At 41.2% G+C, this 17,120-nt stretch overlaps 1 protein-coding gene across 1 annotated transcript; it reads left to right on the top strand.

The window, feature by feature from the left end:
* Nucleotides 1-779: 779 nt before the first annotated feature.
* tm7sf3 (transmembrane 7 superfamily member 3) lies at nt 780-14,596 on the top strand. Its single transcript, XM_080887842.1, has 12 exons — nt 780-1,051; nt 3,685-3,839; nt 9,188-9,338; nt 9,689-9,809; nt 10,553-10,724; nt 10,828-11,005; nt 11,111-11,197; nt 12,027-12,107; nt 12,202-12,357; nt 12,481-12,581; nt 13,060-13,222; nt 13,316-14,596. Exons 1-12 carry the CDS (start codon nt 973-975, stop codon nt 13,567-13,569), a joined length of 1,698 nt encoding a protein of 565 aa, XP_080743968.1. The 5' UTR covers nt 780-972; the 3' UTR covers nt 13,570-14,596.
* The last annotated feature ends 2,524 nt before the right edge of the window (nt 14,597-17,120 follow it).

Genomic DNA, 17,120 nt, shown 5'->3' with positions numbered 1-17,120 from the left:
GTTGCACATTTATATCATTAGATTTTTCAGTAATTTTATCCACTACTTGAAAAAAAGAAAAAAATATATACATATATATATATATATATATATATTATTGGAAAGCAGTCAGTCTGTGCATTTTAGAGGATGGAAGAGAATATTTGTGGTATTATTGCATACAAAGTGAGATGACTGTAATAAGAACTTTTCATAAATTGGCTATTATTTCAATCCAACTTGTGTTGGGGGAATAGAATTTAGACCAGCTGAAAAGTAGAAGTACACTGCATCATATTTGGACTTGGGTGCAGTCTTTAAGTTATCTTTCCCCATATTTTTTTACTGCAGACGCAAGGCACACCAGAGGGATGTTAGAAAGCATCCACCCATTCTATGGTTTATATTTGAAAACTTAATTTAAATGTAACTGCTGGTAAAGAGCAGCTCGTGTGCTGCTTTGTGCGCACATTAAATAGTGTCTGCCAATTAGTCTCCTGTTGTGATTTGTTACGGTCTGATGGACAGATCTAATCGAACTGAGACACGGCTAATGAGGTAAAGTCATCATTAATTAATTAAAACGAATTTAAATTGTAAATAAATAATTGTTTAAATGTTTGAAATGAAATTAATTTAATACATCATTTATATATTTTGTTAATTAATTGTTTAACGTTTTATTTAATTATTGACACATTTAATTTGATGTATCGAAGTCACTCGAGATCGTGTTGATGGTTGGTGACGCCAGAGGGAGGTGGGGATATCGCGGGACGGAGGACGAGAATCTCGCGGTGGCTTCGTTAGGCAGTCAGAGCGGCAGAGGGAGAAGGTCGGCTCAGGCAGGCTTTCACGTCAGTCAAGCATGTCGCTTTCGAGTTTGCAGGGACTCTTACAACCCAAACACGGGACGCTGCCACATTACCAATGATTTTACGGAGGAGCAGATAGAAAAGGGTTTGTTAAGAATTCAAAATAGAGAGGCGGAAAATGTCTCGGTGGATTTGGTTCCCGCTGCTGCTGCTACTGCTTCTTCAGTTGGTGTATGAAGTTGAAGCGCAGGTAGAAAGTGAGTAGCCTTACCAGAGGATTTTTTTTTCTTTCTAATCTGATGCAAAGTGACTTTCGGTTTTAGAAACCTTTAAATGTAAATGGTATATAATCAAAAAGCTATCATATTCAAACTAGTAGTGTTGTGTTTGGGCTGCAGGACACTAGAGTTGCCCTCTTGTATGGCATTAGCTAGCTAATTAACGCGTTATTCTATGTAACGGACTAAAACTGTCTATTTATCCCACACAATTTAATTCGGTTATGTTTAAAGTTTGAAATAAGGGGATGCTCGTACACAGGATGTTAGTCGTGCCTAACCCTATTGTGAGTTAAGCTCTGCGTTTAAAGCTGTCCTTAACGAGTATGCCGAGATTTACAGGTCCAGGTAGCTTACTTACATATTTTATCTGCAAACAGGAAATGTAAACAGTAATCTGTCTCAGATGTGGTGGAAGAGGCAGCTAGGTCTTACCATAAGAAGAACCTTAGACGAGCCACAAGAAGGAAATCAGAATTTAAATTGCTTCTGCATAAATTGCAGAAGTAAGACTGTCATCCAGGGGGTGCTACTTTGAAAGTAGTGCATCTAAATCAATTTATCCAAATGTAATATGTATGTATATATATATATATATATATATATATATATATATATATATATATATATATATATATATATAAAGGGCTCAATAATTGTCAGTTAAGCAGTTCGGCTGATGCAAAAAGCAAAGATGGCAGTCAACACGATGCAAAGTGATTGAACTTGTGTTACACCAGACTCTGCCCTGAGGCTGAAGTTCTTTCTGCATGTCAGGAGTGCGTAGGCACCTTTGCAGTGTGTGTAGCCTGCTTTGAAATTAACCAGTCATGTTGTCCCTACCTCAAAGCGCTAAATTAAAATCACTGACCAGGTCAGCAGGATCTGTCAGGAATGATAAATCTAAAAGCACTGATAATCCTGAGCTGTGTGTGTTTTGAAAACTTCAAAACATTCTTTGATTTTCACACAGCAACTTAATGAATCTTGCAAAAAGTTACCTCACACATTGTGAGCCTCTCGTCCTCATAACACACAGTCTTCGATGTTTGAAGTCTTCCCACACAGTTCCTGCTGAGGAACTATGCAGTAATAGTTAAGGAAGTGTGGAAGATTGCTGTGTGTGAGTGCAACAAAACCAGAAGTGTGGCCTAACTGAAAACAAGTGCAGTTACCAACACAGTGTTTTGGTTTGGTTTGTTTAATTATTACCAAGATTCACTTTTATTTATATGGCGCCAAATCACAACAACAGTTGCCACAAGGCGCTTTATATTGTGAGGTAAAGACCCTACAATAATATAAAAATGGCATAATCATGTTCACATTTCACTGTCTGTTCTGTGTATCTGCATCACCTTTCAAAGAGGGGAAAAAAACAGTTGTTTTCCAGTGTAATCTGTTCTTTTTAAAGGGCCGTATGATGCCACATTTGTAGCTGTCAGTCTTGGTGCCTGAATTATGCTTCATTGTCTTAATATTTCAAATACAACTGTTAAGTGTAATCAACACTGGCCTATGATTAAAAAAAAACCCTCATTCTGATTGCCTTCAGTTATGGTTAGAATTAGAGGTCTTCACCGGAGCTTAGACCGCAGTGGGTTATATATAATCAGGCGAATGAGTCAGAAATGGCCAGTAAGGAAACTTCAGCCTGTAGTTTGATGTTAAGTGAGGACACTGATAAGATATAGGCTGCCTGATTGGTTCCAGTTATTGTGGAACTTTGTTTTATGGAATAACGCAGATCTGTTAGAAAGAACATAAACAAAACGAAAACCAGTAGTCATGTAAGCAGATGATCAGAAGAAGAAGACATGTTTTATGAGTCTAGTCTATCAAGCGGTTTATAAATACATTTTTTGTTTTGTTTTGTTTTCTGAACTGAATCTCTGTATGCAGATCTTTACAAAACAGGAAACATAATAAATGAGCAGCTGACATTTTACAGTTCGGGTCCAGCCATCACTCTGACAAAGCCTCCACTTTCTGAGATGTTGAAGGATGTTTATGGTGCCATTTAATCAACGTATCAAATTTAGATGGTACACTCGATTATTTCCGTATAGTAGCCTCGGCACAGAGAGCACGCCTTCGTTCAGGCTTTTGTGTGATTAATCGGTTTTAGGATCTGGTTTAAGGTGGCGTGTTTGGCTTATCACCTACTGTCAAAACTGCTGCTGTGTCAGATGATTAGCATTTTACTGTATGTTGACTAGTACCAGCTACAACCTGCCAGCCAGTCTTCTTTTCCACAGTAACTTAGACCGACTGAAGCAGGAGAACAAATACTGTGTACAAGTACTGTGATGAATTTATCATAAACTTTCTTGGACTAGGCTTATAAAAATCAGCGCTCACATGACTTTAAATTTAATTTTCGTCAAATTTTATCTGAACCTCTTTAAGTACTGTTAAAGATCCCTCTGTGGTAATCACATCCCTTTCAACTTGTGCCTCTCCACCACTGTGTCAGAAGACTTTATTTTAATTTTTGGAGTGAGTGAGATAAATTTGGCGAGCAGGCCGGGTGGTGAGTGATGTGACTAAAAGAGAACCAAAAATCCTGACTTACAGAATACATAAATCACACTTTCCCCTTTCTTGCTCAGACCGGGTGATTTTCCTGCCGGGGAGGTTCCAGAACGTGAGCATCTCGCAGAATGAGACGGTGCAGGCGGTGGTGTCCACGATCCCATCAGAGGTCGCTTTCATCACTCTGCAGTTCCACACGCAGCATCGAAACGCAACAATCTCCTACACAAGGGTGAGGAAATGCTGAGATGTTAACCTCTGGTGTGAAGAGGTGGAAAGAGCAGTGAAAGTGTGCCCTCAAGTAGAACTGCTGTTGAAATATTACTTAATTAAATGAAAAAGAACTGGTGTTATCAGTAATAGACTGTATATAAAGGTTGGCTGTACCCACAGGGACATCACCTTTTAAAGGCTTAACTTTTTTGTTTTGTTTTGTTCCTCCATTAAAAACGCACCAACGCCACCAATATCACTTTGTCAGTAGGCAAGTAGACAAATTTGAAATTCGAATATTGCAATAACCGTACAGTGATGAACCTGCTTGTTCAACAGAAAGCCAGCAGCACACTGATGATGCCACGTAGGTCACATGGTTATGTTTTTCTGAACACTTTGAAGTTTAAACTTTAGCTTCATGGCGGGTACCATTATTTCCCTGCACGGCTGCTATTCGAGCAGAGATAAGCTGTCAAGATCAAAACTGTTTTTTTGTAAATGGCTGTAAAAATATTAATTTGATTCAATTTAATATGATTTGCTTTGTCACTATCGTTTTTAAAGCTTTTGAGGCTGCCATTTCTTACTCAGCCACATTCTTCAGTAAAACTGTGTAGATATATTGTGTTAATACTTCACATTTGGCATATATTTAGGACACAACATTGAAACTAACAAATACAACAAATTGTAATAGTGGTTATTTGTTTATTTTAGTGTGTAAATATTAGTTCATTTAGATGGATGTGAGTGGCAAACAAGAAGTTTACAGTGATTTTAGTAACCAGCTGGCTGAGCTGTCATTGGTCTGTCCTCAGGCCTTTGTGAATCCAGAAACGTGTCATGACAATTAGTGAAGGCAGCTAAAGTACAGTTTCCATGTTTGTTTAACTGTTTCTTTAAGCCAGCGGTCCCCAACCTGCGGGCCACGGACCAAATGACTCGCAGCCCGGGGGTCCCCAACCCCCGGGCTGCGAGTCATTTGGTGCTGGGCCATGAGAGTTCAGGCTCAGGTGTGAAATTTATGGTTTTCAGGGTTTTTATCGTCAACTCGGTCTCCCTGGGTCTTTTCCCGTGTTGTAGTTGTGCGTCTGATTTTGAAAGAAATATTTACGCGTTACCATAACGACCAGAGAGCATTAAGGGGCAGAGAGGAGGATGTTACACTCAATTTTGTTGGCGCATTTCAGGAGGACGCTGCTAATAAAGTTACACAATCACACAGTGAATTCGCATTTATTATTATATATAATACCACAGTTTTTGTCTTGGTCTTATCATTTTATTTTGTTGTATTTATCCGCGACACCTTAAAGGCTGGTCCGTGAAAATATTGTTTTCTCATTGATCATCATTTTGAAACTCAGCCTGGCATGACAGTGCGTTCAAGGCCCTACAGGCTTCCTGAGCATAAACGACAAATTGTTCAGAGGGAATTGGCTGAAATGCTGAAAATGGAAGTGATAGAAGAGTCGCACAGCGTCTGGGTTAGCCCCATAGTTCTTGTGGTGAAGAAGGATGGGTCTGTACGGTTCTGTGTCGACTATCGCAAGGTGACTGAAGTGTAGGGCTGGGTATCGTCACTGATTTCTAGAATCGATTCGATTCAATTCGATTTGAATCTGGGAAATTTTGCCTCAGACAGTCAGAAATATTATAATTCAGATCAGTACATTTACATATTTTTGTATCTATAAAAAGGAAGCTGACACACGCAAGACTTTATCAAAGGTGTGAGCATCACAGCAGATGCCTTTGTGTCAAAGTAGCTGAAGATAAAACACAGAAAAACATGAAGGTGGTTTTCCTGGCCTGGATTTTATAAAAATATTCTGCAGTAGATCAAAAACAAAAGAAAACCATTAATAAACATATGAACATTACCTCTGAAGTTACAGCGGTTTTATTAGAGACACGCTAAGTGTTTTGCATTTTGCATAATTTTAAAAAGTTTAAATTTGTTCAGAAGCCTATTGAACGGCAGAAATTAGGTTTTCTTTTCGGAAGTAAGTAAAAGGAAAAAAAACATCGGCCGACAGCCTGTAAATAATAGTAGTCTTGTGCGTAACAAGCAAGCACAGATTTCGGGGATAGACAGGAAACTGTTCTTGAAGTACACTGAGAGAGAGAGAGAGAGAGAGAGAGAGCTGTGCATGAAGTGTGATTTTTTTATTGTGGTGGAAGCAAAACAGCAAAAGTCAGAGGGAATTCATGACGATGTGTATGTGAAGCGTAGTTTGGATCTTCTTTTGCTGCTGGTTCAGTCAATATTGTTTGGAGAGAGATAAAACTAACAGCTTTAGAATCGGCGCAAAAAGGGCGTAAACACAAAGCGTGGACCCGCCGAAACATCAGAATCAGCGAGCTGTCGGCTTTCAGCCCCGACCGTGTCCGTGCCGTCGGTGAGAAAGGCCACATCTCACTGATTCTGATCCGCGGCTCCGCGCTGTGTGTTTACGTCTTTGTGCAGAAGCCGTGTATCTGCTCTCATTTACTGTTTTAGCTGTTTGGTGGTTGTCAAAATTTTGTGACGTTTCACCTGAGATTCTGGAATTTTGGGCAAAATACATTTATATAAAAAAATCGATTCAGGATTTTAATGAATCGATATCACGTTATCCAAGCCAGAATCGATTTTAATCAATGAATCGATTATTAAAACCCACCCCTACTGAAGTGTCACGCTTTGATGCTTATCCCATGCCCGGGTCGACGGGCTCCTGGACTGGTTGGGCACGGCCCGTTTTTTCACGACACTGGATTTAACCAAGGGCTGCTGGCAGATTCCCTTGTCTGCCGAGTCCAAGGAAAAAACTGCCTTCTCCACTCCGTACGGTTTGTACCAATTCGTCACGCTTCCGTTCGGCTTGTTCGGAGCCCCGGCCACCTTTCCACCTGAACTGTCACAATAAGCAAACCCAGAAATAAACGTGATAGCTCTTTCTCGATCTGTGTGTGTGTGAAGTGCATTTTACAAAGAGTTAAAGAGGGGATGTTTTCTGTTACATCAGCAAATCAGATGTGTAATCTAAATTGGGTGATCCTTCAGAAGTGTGGTCACATGACACAGCTAAAATATAAACGGAAATAAACTCAGAGGCATATTTCATAGTGCATCACGGGCAGTTAGTTCTACATCTGGCTAATGAATGAGGCTTTGTGAGTGAGGTCATCTGACCCTCTGAGAGAACCCGCAGTCAGCTGATCTACAGTCCTCTGGTCATGAGTGGCAGACGGGGCGTTCCTCAGGGGGAAAAACTTCTGGCGTCAGTCCCAGAAGTCTGAGGAGACAGCGCCGTTTGGGTCCATGCAGCACACAGGAGCATGGAAAGTAGTTTAGCTTAACTTTCCTTATTTACGTTTCTGGTGGTGGCAACAGTGGAAAGGGCCAGAAAAACAAATCCATGTGATTGAAGACTCGCCTTATCATTAAGACATGTCTCAAGTTTAAAGATCACCAGCAATCACCAAAAACAAGCACAGAGAAATTTAGAAAGAACAAAACAGGAAGTGTGCTTTTACAAAGCATCAGATAAAGCTTAATGAAAAGTGAATATGCAGATTGTGCACATCAGTTTCCTTTATATTCTTATCTCTTTTGTCAGTTTCCTTTTTTTTCTTTCTTTTTATAACTCTGGCTTGTTTGACATGATAACCACAAGATCCTGATTTATATTTGTCGTTGTTTATCAGCTGTCAGTGTTTTTGGTGACTGACTATTTCAATTAGAAGCATAAAAACAGATAAACTAATCATTGTTAAAGGAAATGCTTTCATAAACCAAACCTACACTTAATTATATCACTGTTTTACCCACTTCCTGTTGGTGACTTAAGTGTTGAAACTTTAACTCACTTGTGATAGTTGGGTTTGAAGCGACCCCACCTCTGCGGCTGATGACACAACTGAAGTTGAGCCTGTGCTGTCTTGAGAATCTCTACATACTCCAGCAGCGTCTGTGTCCACAAGAGATGGTGATACAATGCGGTTATTATACAGCAGTGGGACTGAGAGCCATGTCATGGGGGCGCAGATCTTCTATGCCGCCAGGCCTGTCACACAATAGTAATTCAGATCATTGCCTGAGTATGAGCTTTTTCCATTTGTTGTCTGTCACAAGCAAAAATCTTTCCACGTGAAACACAGTACAGATAATGTAAAGTCTCTCGGTTTTCATTAGACTCTGCTGGCTCAGTGCTGAAGCACGTATAATGTCGCGCTCTAACCCGTGCGATAATGTATTTTTTGCTTTGATACAACATATTCTCTAACGCTAAACCAGCTTGTTCATGTGAACGCAGCGCTCACCAGGTCAGGATGTGGTATACCATGTAGCACACGCCTGTGTTTGATTCGTCCTGCTCTCAAAGGCAGTGAAATTCAAATTAATGACGTTTTAACAACAAAAAAACATTTACAGTAAGAAGTCAATTTAATGCAAAGTTAAAGGAGAGAAAGGGAGTTTTCTTCATGTCAGCAATCTCTTCAATCACAAGCAGCTTTCATTTCCAAATGAAGTAGCTGTTGTATTGTTCACAAACGTAGCTCTATCCTAAAACTACAGGACATCTGCAAGCTGCTTTGCAGACCACGCCCACCCCGACACATGTTTTAATGCTGATTCAATCAGTCTCATATCTGCTTTCTTTGATGCCTGCTCTGTTTTCTACAGGAGGTCTTACTGCTCTGACAGAAGAGTGTGAAAGTCACAGAACAGAGCCATTGTACCAACTAGAAATCAGAGCAGAAGGAAGTTATTTTTTTTACTGTAGCGGTGCTTCCTGGGCCTAAAGATCTGACTCTTAAAATAAAATGTTTGTCATTCTTCTTAGGAGCTCTATTATTGGAATGTATGTCCTTTTTTTTTTTCATAGCACAAGTTGAGTAATGTTTTCTTTCCTCTTGTTTTGGAGACAGACACCAGCATTTAAGGTGTTTAACTTTGTTAGGACCTGAGTCTGCAGTGAATCATAATCGCTGGCAAGTTCACACTAATCCACCAAACAAAGAACCAAGTGTGTTGAGACGTTCAGAGGAGAAAGTGTTTATGTAGGTTAAACTGGCAGGGGATCGTCACCACCTTAGTTTGAGATCAGACTGTACATCATTTTGGTCAAGACAGAACTATCTCACCCACGTTTGCATGGAAATGTTTCATGGTCCTCAGAGATGAGGGCCTGATGGCTTTGGTAATCCACAGTCTCTCATCTATAACCACCATGAAGTTGAATGCTTGGTGAATTTTTCCTCAAGCACCATCATGAGGTCAGACCATGAATGGGAGCACTTCTATGTTTTCTAAACAGCACAGCATGTGCCTCTGCATATTATCTGCTTACTAATTGATATCTCTGTTCGGATCAGATGCCGGGCCTGGGCCTCTCCCTGACTGCGGTGGACTCGGGGCTCGTGTCGGCTCTCCGGCGGGACCAAACGTCCCTCACCTTGTTCCTGTCCTCTCCTGATGGCAACACTGTGGCAGGGACCGGGGTCATCCTCTCCTACTCCAGCACCGGTAACACTTGAACTGTCCTCCAGTACAAAATACACCAGTGTGCTTCTCTTCTGACTTGTTTCACTGTCTTTGAATGTTGCCTGAGAAGCACAGAACAGGAAAGTAAAAGGAGAAGAAAGCAAAAACTTTGGACATTAACTAAAACAAACCATGTCAGCACAGTGTGATTGTCACTGGAGGAAACCTGAGCCGACCACGAGCTTGTATTCGCACTGATTTGGTTTACCTCCACTGGGTGTTGAAACCTATTTTAATAAGTCATGTTGACATAGCAGAATGACTCTCAGCCTTCCTCCTATTGGCCCACCACGTCCAGTCCAGCGTCTAACAGTGAATGTGTTCTGTGTCAGATCCAGTTCCAGGAGCGTGCAATATGGAGTTTGACCTGGAAATTGACCCAAACATCTACATCCACTACAATCTCTATGAGACCACGATCCGTTTTGCACCTGCCAACCTGGGATATGAGAGGTAGCACATGACACCGACTCTTACTGTTTTCTTCACTTCCTGTTCAGCCTGTTGAGCCACAGGCATCAGCGGCTCTGTACAGAGATCACATTTGCCGCGCGCTATCGTCAAACCACCTCCGTTTGTTTTCTTTGAAATGATCTCGTGCTCTCTCTCTCACACACACACACACACACACACACACACACACACACACACACACACACACACACACACACACAGCCTCACCTTCTCACGCTTTGCTTTGTATATCAGTGCCACAGAGTTGTCCTGAAATGGTTTTGCTCACTTACACACAGTCATTTCCTGTTTGGTCTGTGGAGACTCTATTCAAATTTTAATGTGAAAGGTTTCGGGGGAAAACATGCATCTTATTTGCTTGTAGATAATATGTTTGTTAGACAGTGTCACACTTTTTTTGTTTTTGTTTTGTTGGTTTTTTTTATATTTCAAGCATCACGCATGTAACATGGTAAATGGTTTTGATATAGTTGCTAGAGTGGTTTAACTTTAAACACTAAAGGTTGGTTTAGTGATGCGTTAGAAACTCTTCTTGTCTGACATGTCTAACTGGAGTTATGTGTTATTATATCATGTGATCAGTCGGCCTGGTGACCACTCCCTCTAAGCTAAGATTCAGGTCTTAGCTGTGCTACAGGTTTTGAAAAAATGTAATACTCTGAAAAAATGAAAACAAAATTGTGGTGATCCAAAGATAAATGTATGTTGCTCTTGTCCGTCAGAGATGGAGCTCCTCCAGCCTGCAGCCAATCCACAGGAGCCGACACGCGCTGGCGGCTGCAGTACGACATCTACCAGTACTTCCTGCCTGAGAATGACCTGTCAGAGCGCAGCCTGTTCACCGGCTTTCAGGCCGTGGCCGACAAGCAGGGCATGATGGAGAACGGCAAACGGGTATGCAACGTGAACGCAGCGGATGCCGAAGATTAGCAGTCGAATGTGCCGGAGCTGCGTGTTTACAAGTCTCCTGCCGTTTCCTCTCTGTGTCTCCCCGCAGGTCATGACGCTGGAATCGACAGATGTGAGCTCGATGGTTTTCAACTCCATCCCCGGTCAGGGCATAATCTACTCTGTGATCGTTAGAGACCCGCTGTTGAACACCTCGGCCTCTTACGTGCCCGCCCACACCTACGCCTGCAGCTTCAATTCCACTCTAGACAGCTGCCAAACTCTAGGTGAGCTTCTGAGCTCTGTCGAAAACTCGATGCTATTGAAGCACGGATTTCTGACTGTATAAATGACTGATTTATTTTAACTGCGGTTTGTAAATGATTTTTCAGGGAAGATATCTACAAAAATCTTCTTCACCATCACTGGCTTGGCAGGGCTGTTTGTCTGCTTCTTTGGGCATCGGTTCTTTAAATGTGGTGAGTAGTTAGTTCTTGTTTTGTGTGGCTTTGGTGCTACAGTATCCCAGTGCATGATGGTCAGTCTGTGTAGTATTAATACTACTACAGTCAGGACATTTGTGAGTATATAGCTCTGAATGCAGGATACTAATCCAGCGTGAGTCAGATTTTTTTGTTGATTTGTGTCAGTAACTTTATTGGTATCGATCGGTCCACATCGTCATCTTTGTAGCTGATGAAACTTCAGGTTTCAGCCACTCTTTAGTCTTAAGCCTTTAAAGCTTCCTCTCTAGACTCTGAAGCTCTCTGCCAGTTGTTTATTTTATAAACAAGAGCCTCCCATCACGGGTCGTTACATGGTCAGCAGAGAGAATTATGGGGTCAGAAGCTGTTTTTAAAAAAAAAAAAGATAACTTCATCATAGAAACTAAACAAAGAAAAAGCCTCAATTGCACACAGAGCTGCTGCAACATCTTCTCAGCCCTTCACTCTTCAGTCGGTGGGTTTTAGCAGTGGCGTGCCTCTCATGTGGTCTCCCTGGCCTGTCACGAACAAATGCATTTGTTCCAAACTGAACCCATCACTGTGATCGGCCCCTGCTGCCAGTGCTTCTAATTAATCTGATAATGACAGACACAGTATGTCTCCTCGGTCTGAGGAGAATTTGTTATTCCGGAGCACGAGGCTTCATGACGTCCCAGGAGCTGGAATTTCAGTAGCTTTAACAATGTTTGTGTGAAATGTGAAGAGAATGAATTGCTGTTATCTTATGTGTGGTTCTTCTTCTCTCTCCTCCCTCTGACTTTTGTTTCTTGGGCCCTGTTTCCACCTCTCCTGAACCCCACAGAGCTGTTTTGCATGGGATTCAGCTTTGCAGCCTTTTTGTTCTTCATCCTCATCACGAGGACCACAGAGCTGGACTATGACAGTAAGTCGGGGGGGGGATTCTAGGCTTTCAGTACTTTCACATGATGTGCAGCATTTCATGCTTTTCACTGCTGTCTGTGTCTTTCTCTGTGCAGTCCGTCTGACCCTGTCGGCTGTGCTCGGCGTGGTGGGCGGGATCATCCTGGTCATGATATGGTGGCGTTTCGGTTCAGTCGTGGCCGTGGTCGTGATTGTGGTCGGCCTGATGCTCGGCTTCCTCCTCGCCTCCGTTGTCCTCTTCACTCCATTAGGTACGGAATAAATCTGGCTTTTGTTGTGTGTCGTTGACTCTTCAGTACCGTGAGAAAAAGCTACAGCTTATTGTTAAACGCTTCATGTTCCATAAGTTTCTGTGTGTCGTGGTCTTTCTGCAGGAGACATCGATGTGTTCAGGAAATCCGACGCTGTTTTCTGGGTGACGTTCTGCTGCGTCACGCTCATCGTTCCACTCTTTTTCGTGCGTTGGCCCAGAGAGGTAACTGATTTAACGCTTCAGAAGCTGGAGGTGTTTAAAGGTTTTTAGCGTCACCTGGTGGTCATGTCAAGAATGACATTTAGGTCAACAGCAGGTACCAGAGACTGTAAGGGTCTAATGGTGCTTAATCCATCATTATTTCATTCATCATTCATGTCCTGTTTCAATCAACTTCGCACTTTGCTGCATTGCTGCATTGCTGCCTGGCTAGAATAATAATTTCAGTTTTATATAACTGCTTCACTGAGTGAATGGGTTAAATGCAGAGAGCAATTTCCCCACGGGGCTCAATAAAGTACAATAATAATAATAATTTAAGTTACACAGCCCAAAATGATCGAACAAGTGTGCTCACAAGATAAATTCACTATTTTTGGAGAAATGGCACGGTCCAAAGCACAATTACAACACACAGAGTGCAGCATTGATTTTGCAAGCCTTCATAGCTCAAACAGTAAAAATCATGTGTGTGTTTCAGGGAAACATCACCACATGTGGGATCGTTGGCGCTTACGCTGTGGTTCTGGCTGTCAACGCCTACATTTACACAAGCCTCTCTTACATCACCCTGAATATCCTCAAGCGCTTGCTCAACAACACCTTCAGTGCAGTGTTCACTGACGTGCCGTTTCAAACCATCGGTGAGTACACGAGTGAATGTCAAGAGCTCAGCAAAGCTGGCAAAGTTGAGTTACTGGACTTCAACTAAAACTCTCTGGTTTCCTTTTGACCAGATTACGTCATGATCACAGTGTGGGTGGTGCTCAGCGTGTGCGGCATCGTACTGCAACTCTACCGCGAGCGCTCCCGGCCGTTCTTCCCGCCCAGCCCGTACCTCATGTGGCAGCAAGAACGCGAGCGGCGTAAAACTAACGTCCTGGACCCGAGCCACCACTTCCCCTCTCTGCCCAGCCGCCTCCTGGCACGAGTGCGGCAGCTCACCATGCGCACTGAGCCGGTGGGAGAGCACACACCACTGCTACTGTAAACCCAGGACACATTCAATGGGTGAGGTTACGTTTGACCTTGGGAGCCTCAGGCTGCCAAGTTACAAGGACACCAGAGCCTGATTGGACAGGTGCTGAGGCTCCAGCTCAGATCAGCTGATCGAACTTGGGCCTTAGTAAAAAGTGACATTACAGACCTCAAGCGGAAGGAGCGACTTCCTCTGAAAACTAACGCCACTTTTATCAAACACTTTAAGACATTTTAACAATCACAGAGGAGGGACTGAAAGAGTTGCCTTAATTATCTTTTTAATGTCTGAGATGCTTGTTTTGATGCTTCATGTTGCTTCTGCTCAGTTTACCGTCAGCACTGAAGTCCCAAACCACTAACAGTTCACAAAGCAAGGCGTCTCATCTCAAGTTACTCAGATTATTTCCATCAGCAGTTTGTTTGTTTGTTTGTTTGTTTGTTTGTTTTTAAATGACAAAACAGAAGATATGTGTTTCCTCGGTACATGGTGTAGACCTGCTGACCACTACTGTCATGGAAAACTTTAATATGGAAGTCTCATGAGCCACTTTAAGCTCTAACTGGACTCCTGCAGGTCACAAAAGACATTTTAATACATTTTAAACAAAAAGAATAATAAATCAAGATTTAATATTTATCCAAATGTGTGCCATATATGAATGTTTTAACCTGTTTGCTTATCTTGATTGGACTGAAGTCATGCAGTCCTGTCACTCTTTTTGTACTTTGCACACTGGATTTTACACTTTTTTTTAAATTCCTCTCGCTTTAATGGTGCTGGCTGATTTCCTGTGAATCTGTTGTGCCACAACTTTTCTCAGGGCTTCACACTCAGCTTGAAGACTACTGATGAGACAGCTGATGAACTCTTTCGCCTATAAGTCAACAGGAGTTTGTTAGGATTTCAGAACTGTTCACATGACTTTTATAAATGGCATCCAGATCTGTTTTAAAAGATAAGGTCAGTTGTAAATTGTAATTTAATGTGTTTTGATATTTAATAAATGCCTAGAGGTAAGAACGCATCTCTTGTCTGATTGTTCCCCAGACAAAGGTGTTCTGATGATTTCTTTCTTCCATCATGTTTCTGACTTTCATCTTCATGAAGATCAATATAAGCTCTATAGAGTAGTAATGGGATGTATCTAAAAGTAAAGACAATTCCTCTCCATTGTTGTTGCATTTTAGCTCATTGTTTTAATGAGATATATATTATAGTTAAATATATTATTAGATATATTTTGTCACAGCTGAAGTTAATTTCATAGTTCATTCATTTCATAGTGTCCCAATACTGGATTGATGAAACTAGTACATTTTCTCAAGAACATTTTTAGGCTTCATGCAAGGATTGTTAGAGGAATGTAGATTCATCCATCTGGGGGGTTTTCTGGTGTCGTCCTCACCTAAGAAGGCAGGTAAGGTTTAATATATGTGAGACGTATGCATACAGGTGCTGGTCATAAAATTAGAATATCATTGAAAAGTTGATTTACTTCACAAATTCCATTCAAAAAGTGAAAGTTGTATAATGAATACATTCAGTCCACACAGACTGATATATTTCGAGTATTTATGTATTTCAATTTTGATTATTATAACTGACAAGTAATGAAATGAATGGGTTTTTTCACAATCCTCTCCAGGGAGTGGTTATCCCTATTGCTTGTATGCTTTTTTCTACCACATCTTTTCCTTCCCTTCGCCTCTCTAGTAATGTGCTTTGACACAGAGCTCTGTGAACAGCCAATGACCTTTTGTGTCTTGCCCTCTTGCAAGGTGTCAATGGTCGTCTTTTGGACAACTGCCAGGTCAAGCGTCTTCCCCGTGATTGTGTACTCTACAGAACTACACTGAGAGACAATTTAAAGGCCTTTGCAAGTGTTTTGAGTTAATTATCTGATTCAATATTGAACCTTTTCTCAAAATTCTAATTTTCTGAGATACTGAATTTTTCATTAGTTGTCAGTTATAATCATCAAAATTAAAAGAAATAAACACTTGAAATATGTCAGTCTGTGTGTAATGAATGTACACATTATACGACTTTCACTTTTTGAATGGAACTGGTGAAATAAATCAACTTTTTGATGATATTCTTTTGATGATAATTTTATGCCTAGCATCTGTATATATGTAGCCTCCGCTTCTTCGTCTCTCAGAGGTGGTTCAAGGTTCAAGGTTCTTTATTTGTCACATGCATAGTTATACAAGTATAACACACAGTGAAATGTAGCCTGACACGCTCCTCGACATGTGCAAAAATTGGGGGGGGGGGGTGTAGAGGAAGAACATTATATATATATATATATATATATATAGTATATACACTGGGTGAATGTGCAGATGAGCTCTGTCCATGGTGCTGATATAAATTACAGGTGTAGCTCATACGGGTCTTTAGGGCATATTGGTGCTCGAGACAAATGTATTGCTGTGTGAAGTTTTTGTGGCTACACTTCATTATATACTTCAATTCAGTTTTATTCATATGGTGTCAAATCACCACAGCAACTTTAGAGTGCTTTACGTTGTAAAGTTAACAATCAGGTGATCTACGAGCCAGCCTTTGTGACGGTGGGAAGGAAAAACTCCTGTTTAACAGGAAGAAACCTCCTCAAAACTCTATGAATACAAATATCAGCTTTCCCCCCACAATTCTTTGTCTAACCAAACATTGTATACTTCAAACTGCTGTTTGAAGTATACAATGTTTGTGCCCCTTAAGAAAATGGCCTTTAAAACGCGCAGACACTCACACAATTCAAACTAGGAGCCCGAGTGCCGCGAGTCCCTCGACCATTAACTCTAATGTTAACTTTTCTCTCGTCTCTTAAGCAAAAGCAGAAGCGACGGCAGTTTTTAAACTGCGATTTCTCTGCTGTGTTTGGTGTCGTCGACACAGGTAAAGTAACATGTCCTTGTGCTCGTAGTGTGAAAGGTTTTACATAGAGCGCTACACCCGAGAAGTCACGAAACGTGCAGATGAACAGAATTAAGTTTTTGCGATGGACAGCTTCAGTTTTTATAGTGTAGGGTTTTAATTCAGGGTTTCTGTGTGCTTAGTGAAGAAGACTCTGCAGGTACAATTAGATGCATGTTTTGTTTTTACAGTATGGTGGCATTTGTTTTAAACAGCTTTTAGTGCAAATATTTCTAATAATAAACGGGACTTGTAGCATGAAAATTAGCTCTATTGCCATGCTGTTTTTCATTAGAGCCACTAGAGGGCAGCACTGTAGAGCTTTTCTATTTCACTGGCAGTTTTGATGTTATGACCTCAGGCTAATTGATGTTCTTTTTATATTTGGTCCAGGGCGGCTTTTAATGACATAATCAGAGTTAGTGGTACATGACTGCAACAAGAAGAAAAAGAAAACATATCTGGTGTTTGTTACTTAGAAAAAAAATAGCTGCATCACGTCATTTCTCATTTGTACACAATAGCTATGACTAGATATGACGTCAAAAATGACGGAAAGTGGGGGGGAGAGTGTAGTATGGGAACAAATCTTGCCAAACACTCAGAATTTCAAATTAAAATATGAAAACAAAAAGGAG

Source organism: Rhamphochromis sp. 'chilingali' (genome assembly GCF_963969265.1).
Source record: "Rhamphochromis sp. 'chilingali' genome assembly, chromosome: 7".
In the NCBI taxonomy this organism is placed as follows: domain Eukaryota; kingdom Metazoa; phylum Chordata; class Actinopteri; order Cichliformes; family Cichlidae; genus Rhamphochromis; species Rhamphochromis sp. 'chilingali'.
The sequence above is the reverse complement of the archived record's forward strand: the minus strand, read 5'-3'. Positions and strand labels throughout refer to the sequence as shown.

Coding starts and splice junctions, on each gene's coding strand:
- tm7sf3 (XM_080887842.1), top strand. CDS start 973: ATGTCTCGGTGGATTTGGTTCCCGCTGCTGCTGCTACTGCTTCTTCAG. Junction 11,198..12,026: donor GCATCGGTTCTTTAAATGTG/GTGAGTAGTTAG, acceptor TGAACCCCACAG/AGCTGTTTTGCATGGGATTC. Junction 12,582..13,059: donor TCGTGCGTTGGCCCAGAGAG/GTAACTGATTTA, acceptor TGTGTGTTTCAG/GGAAACATCACCACATGTGG.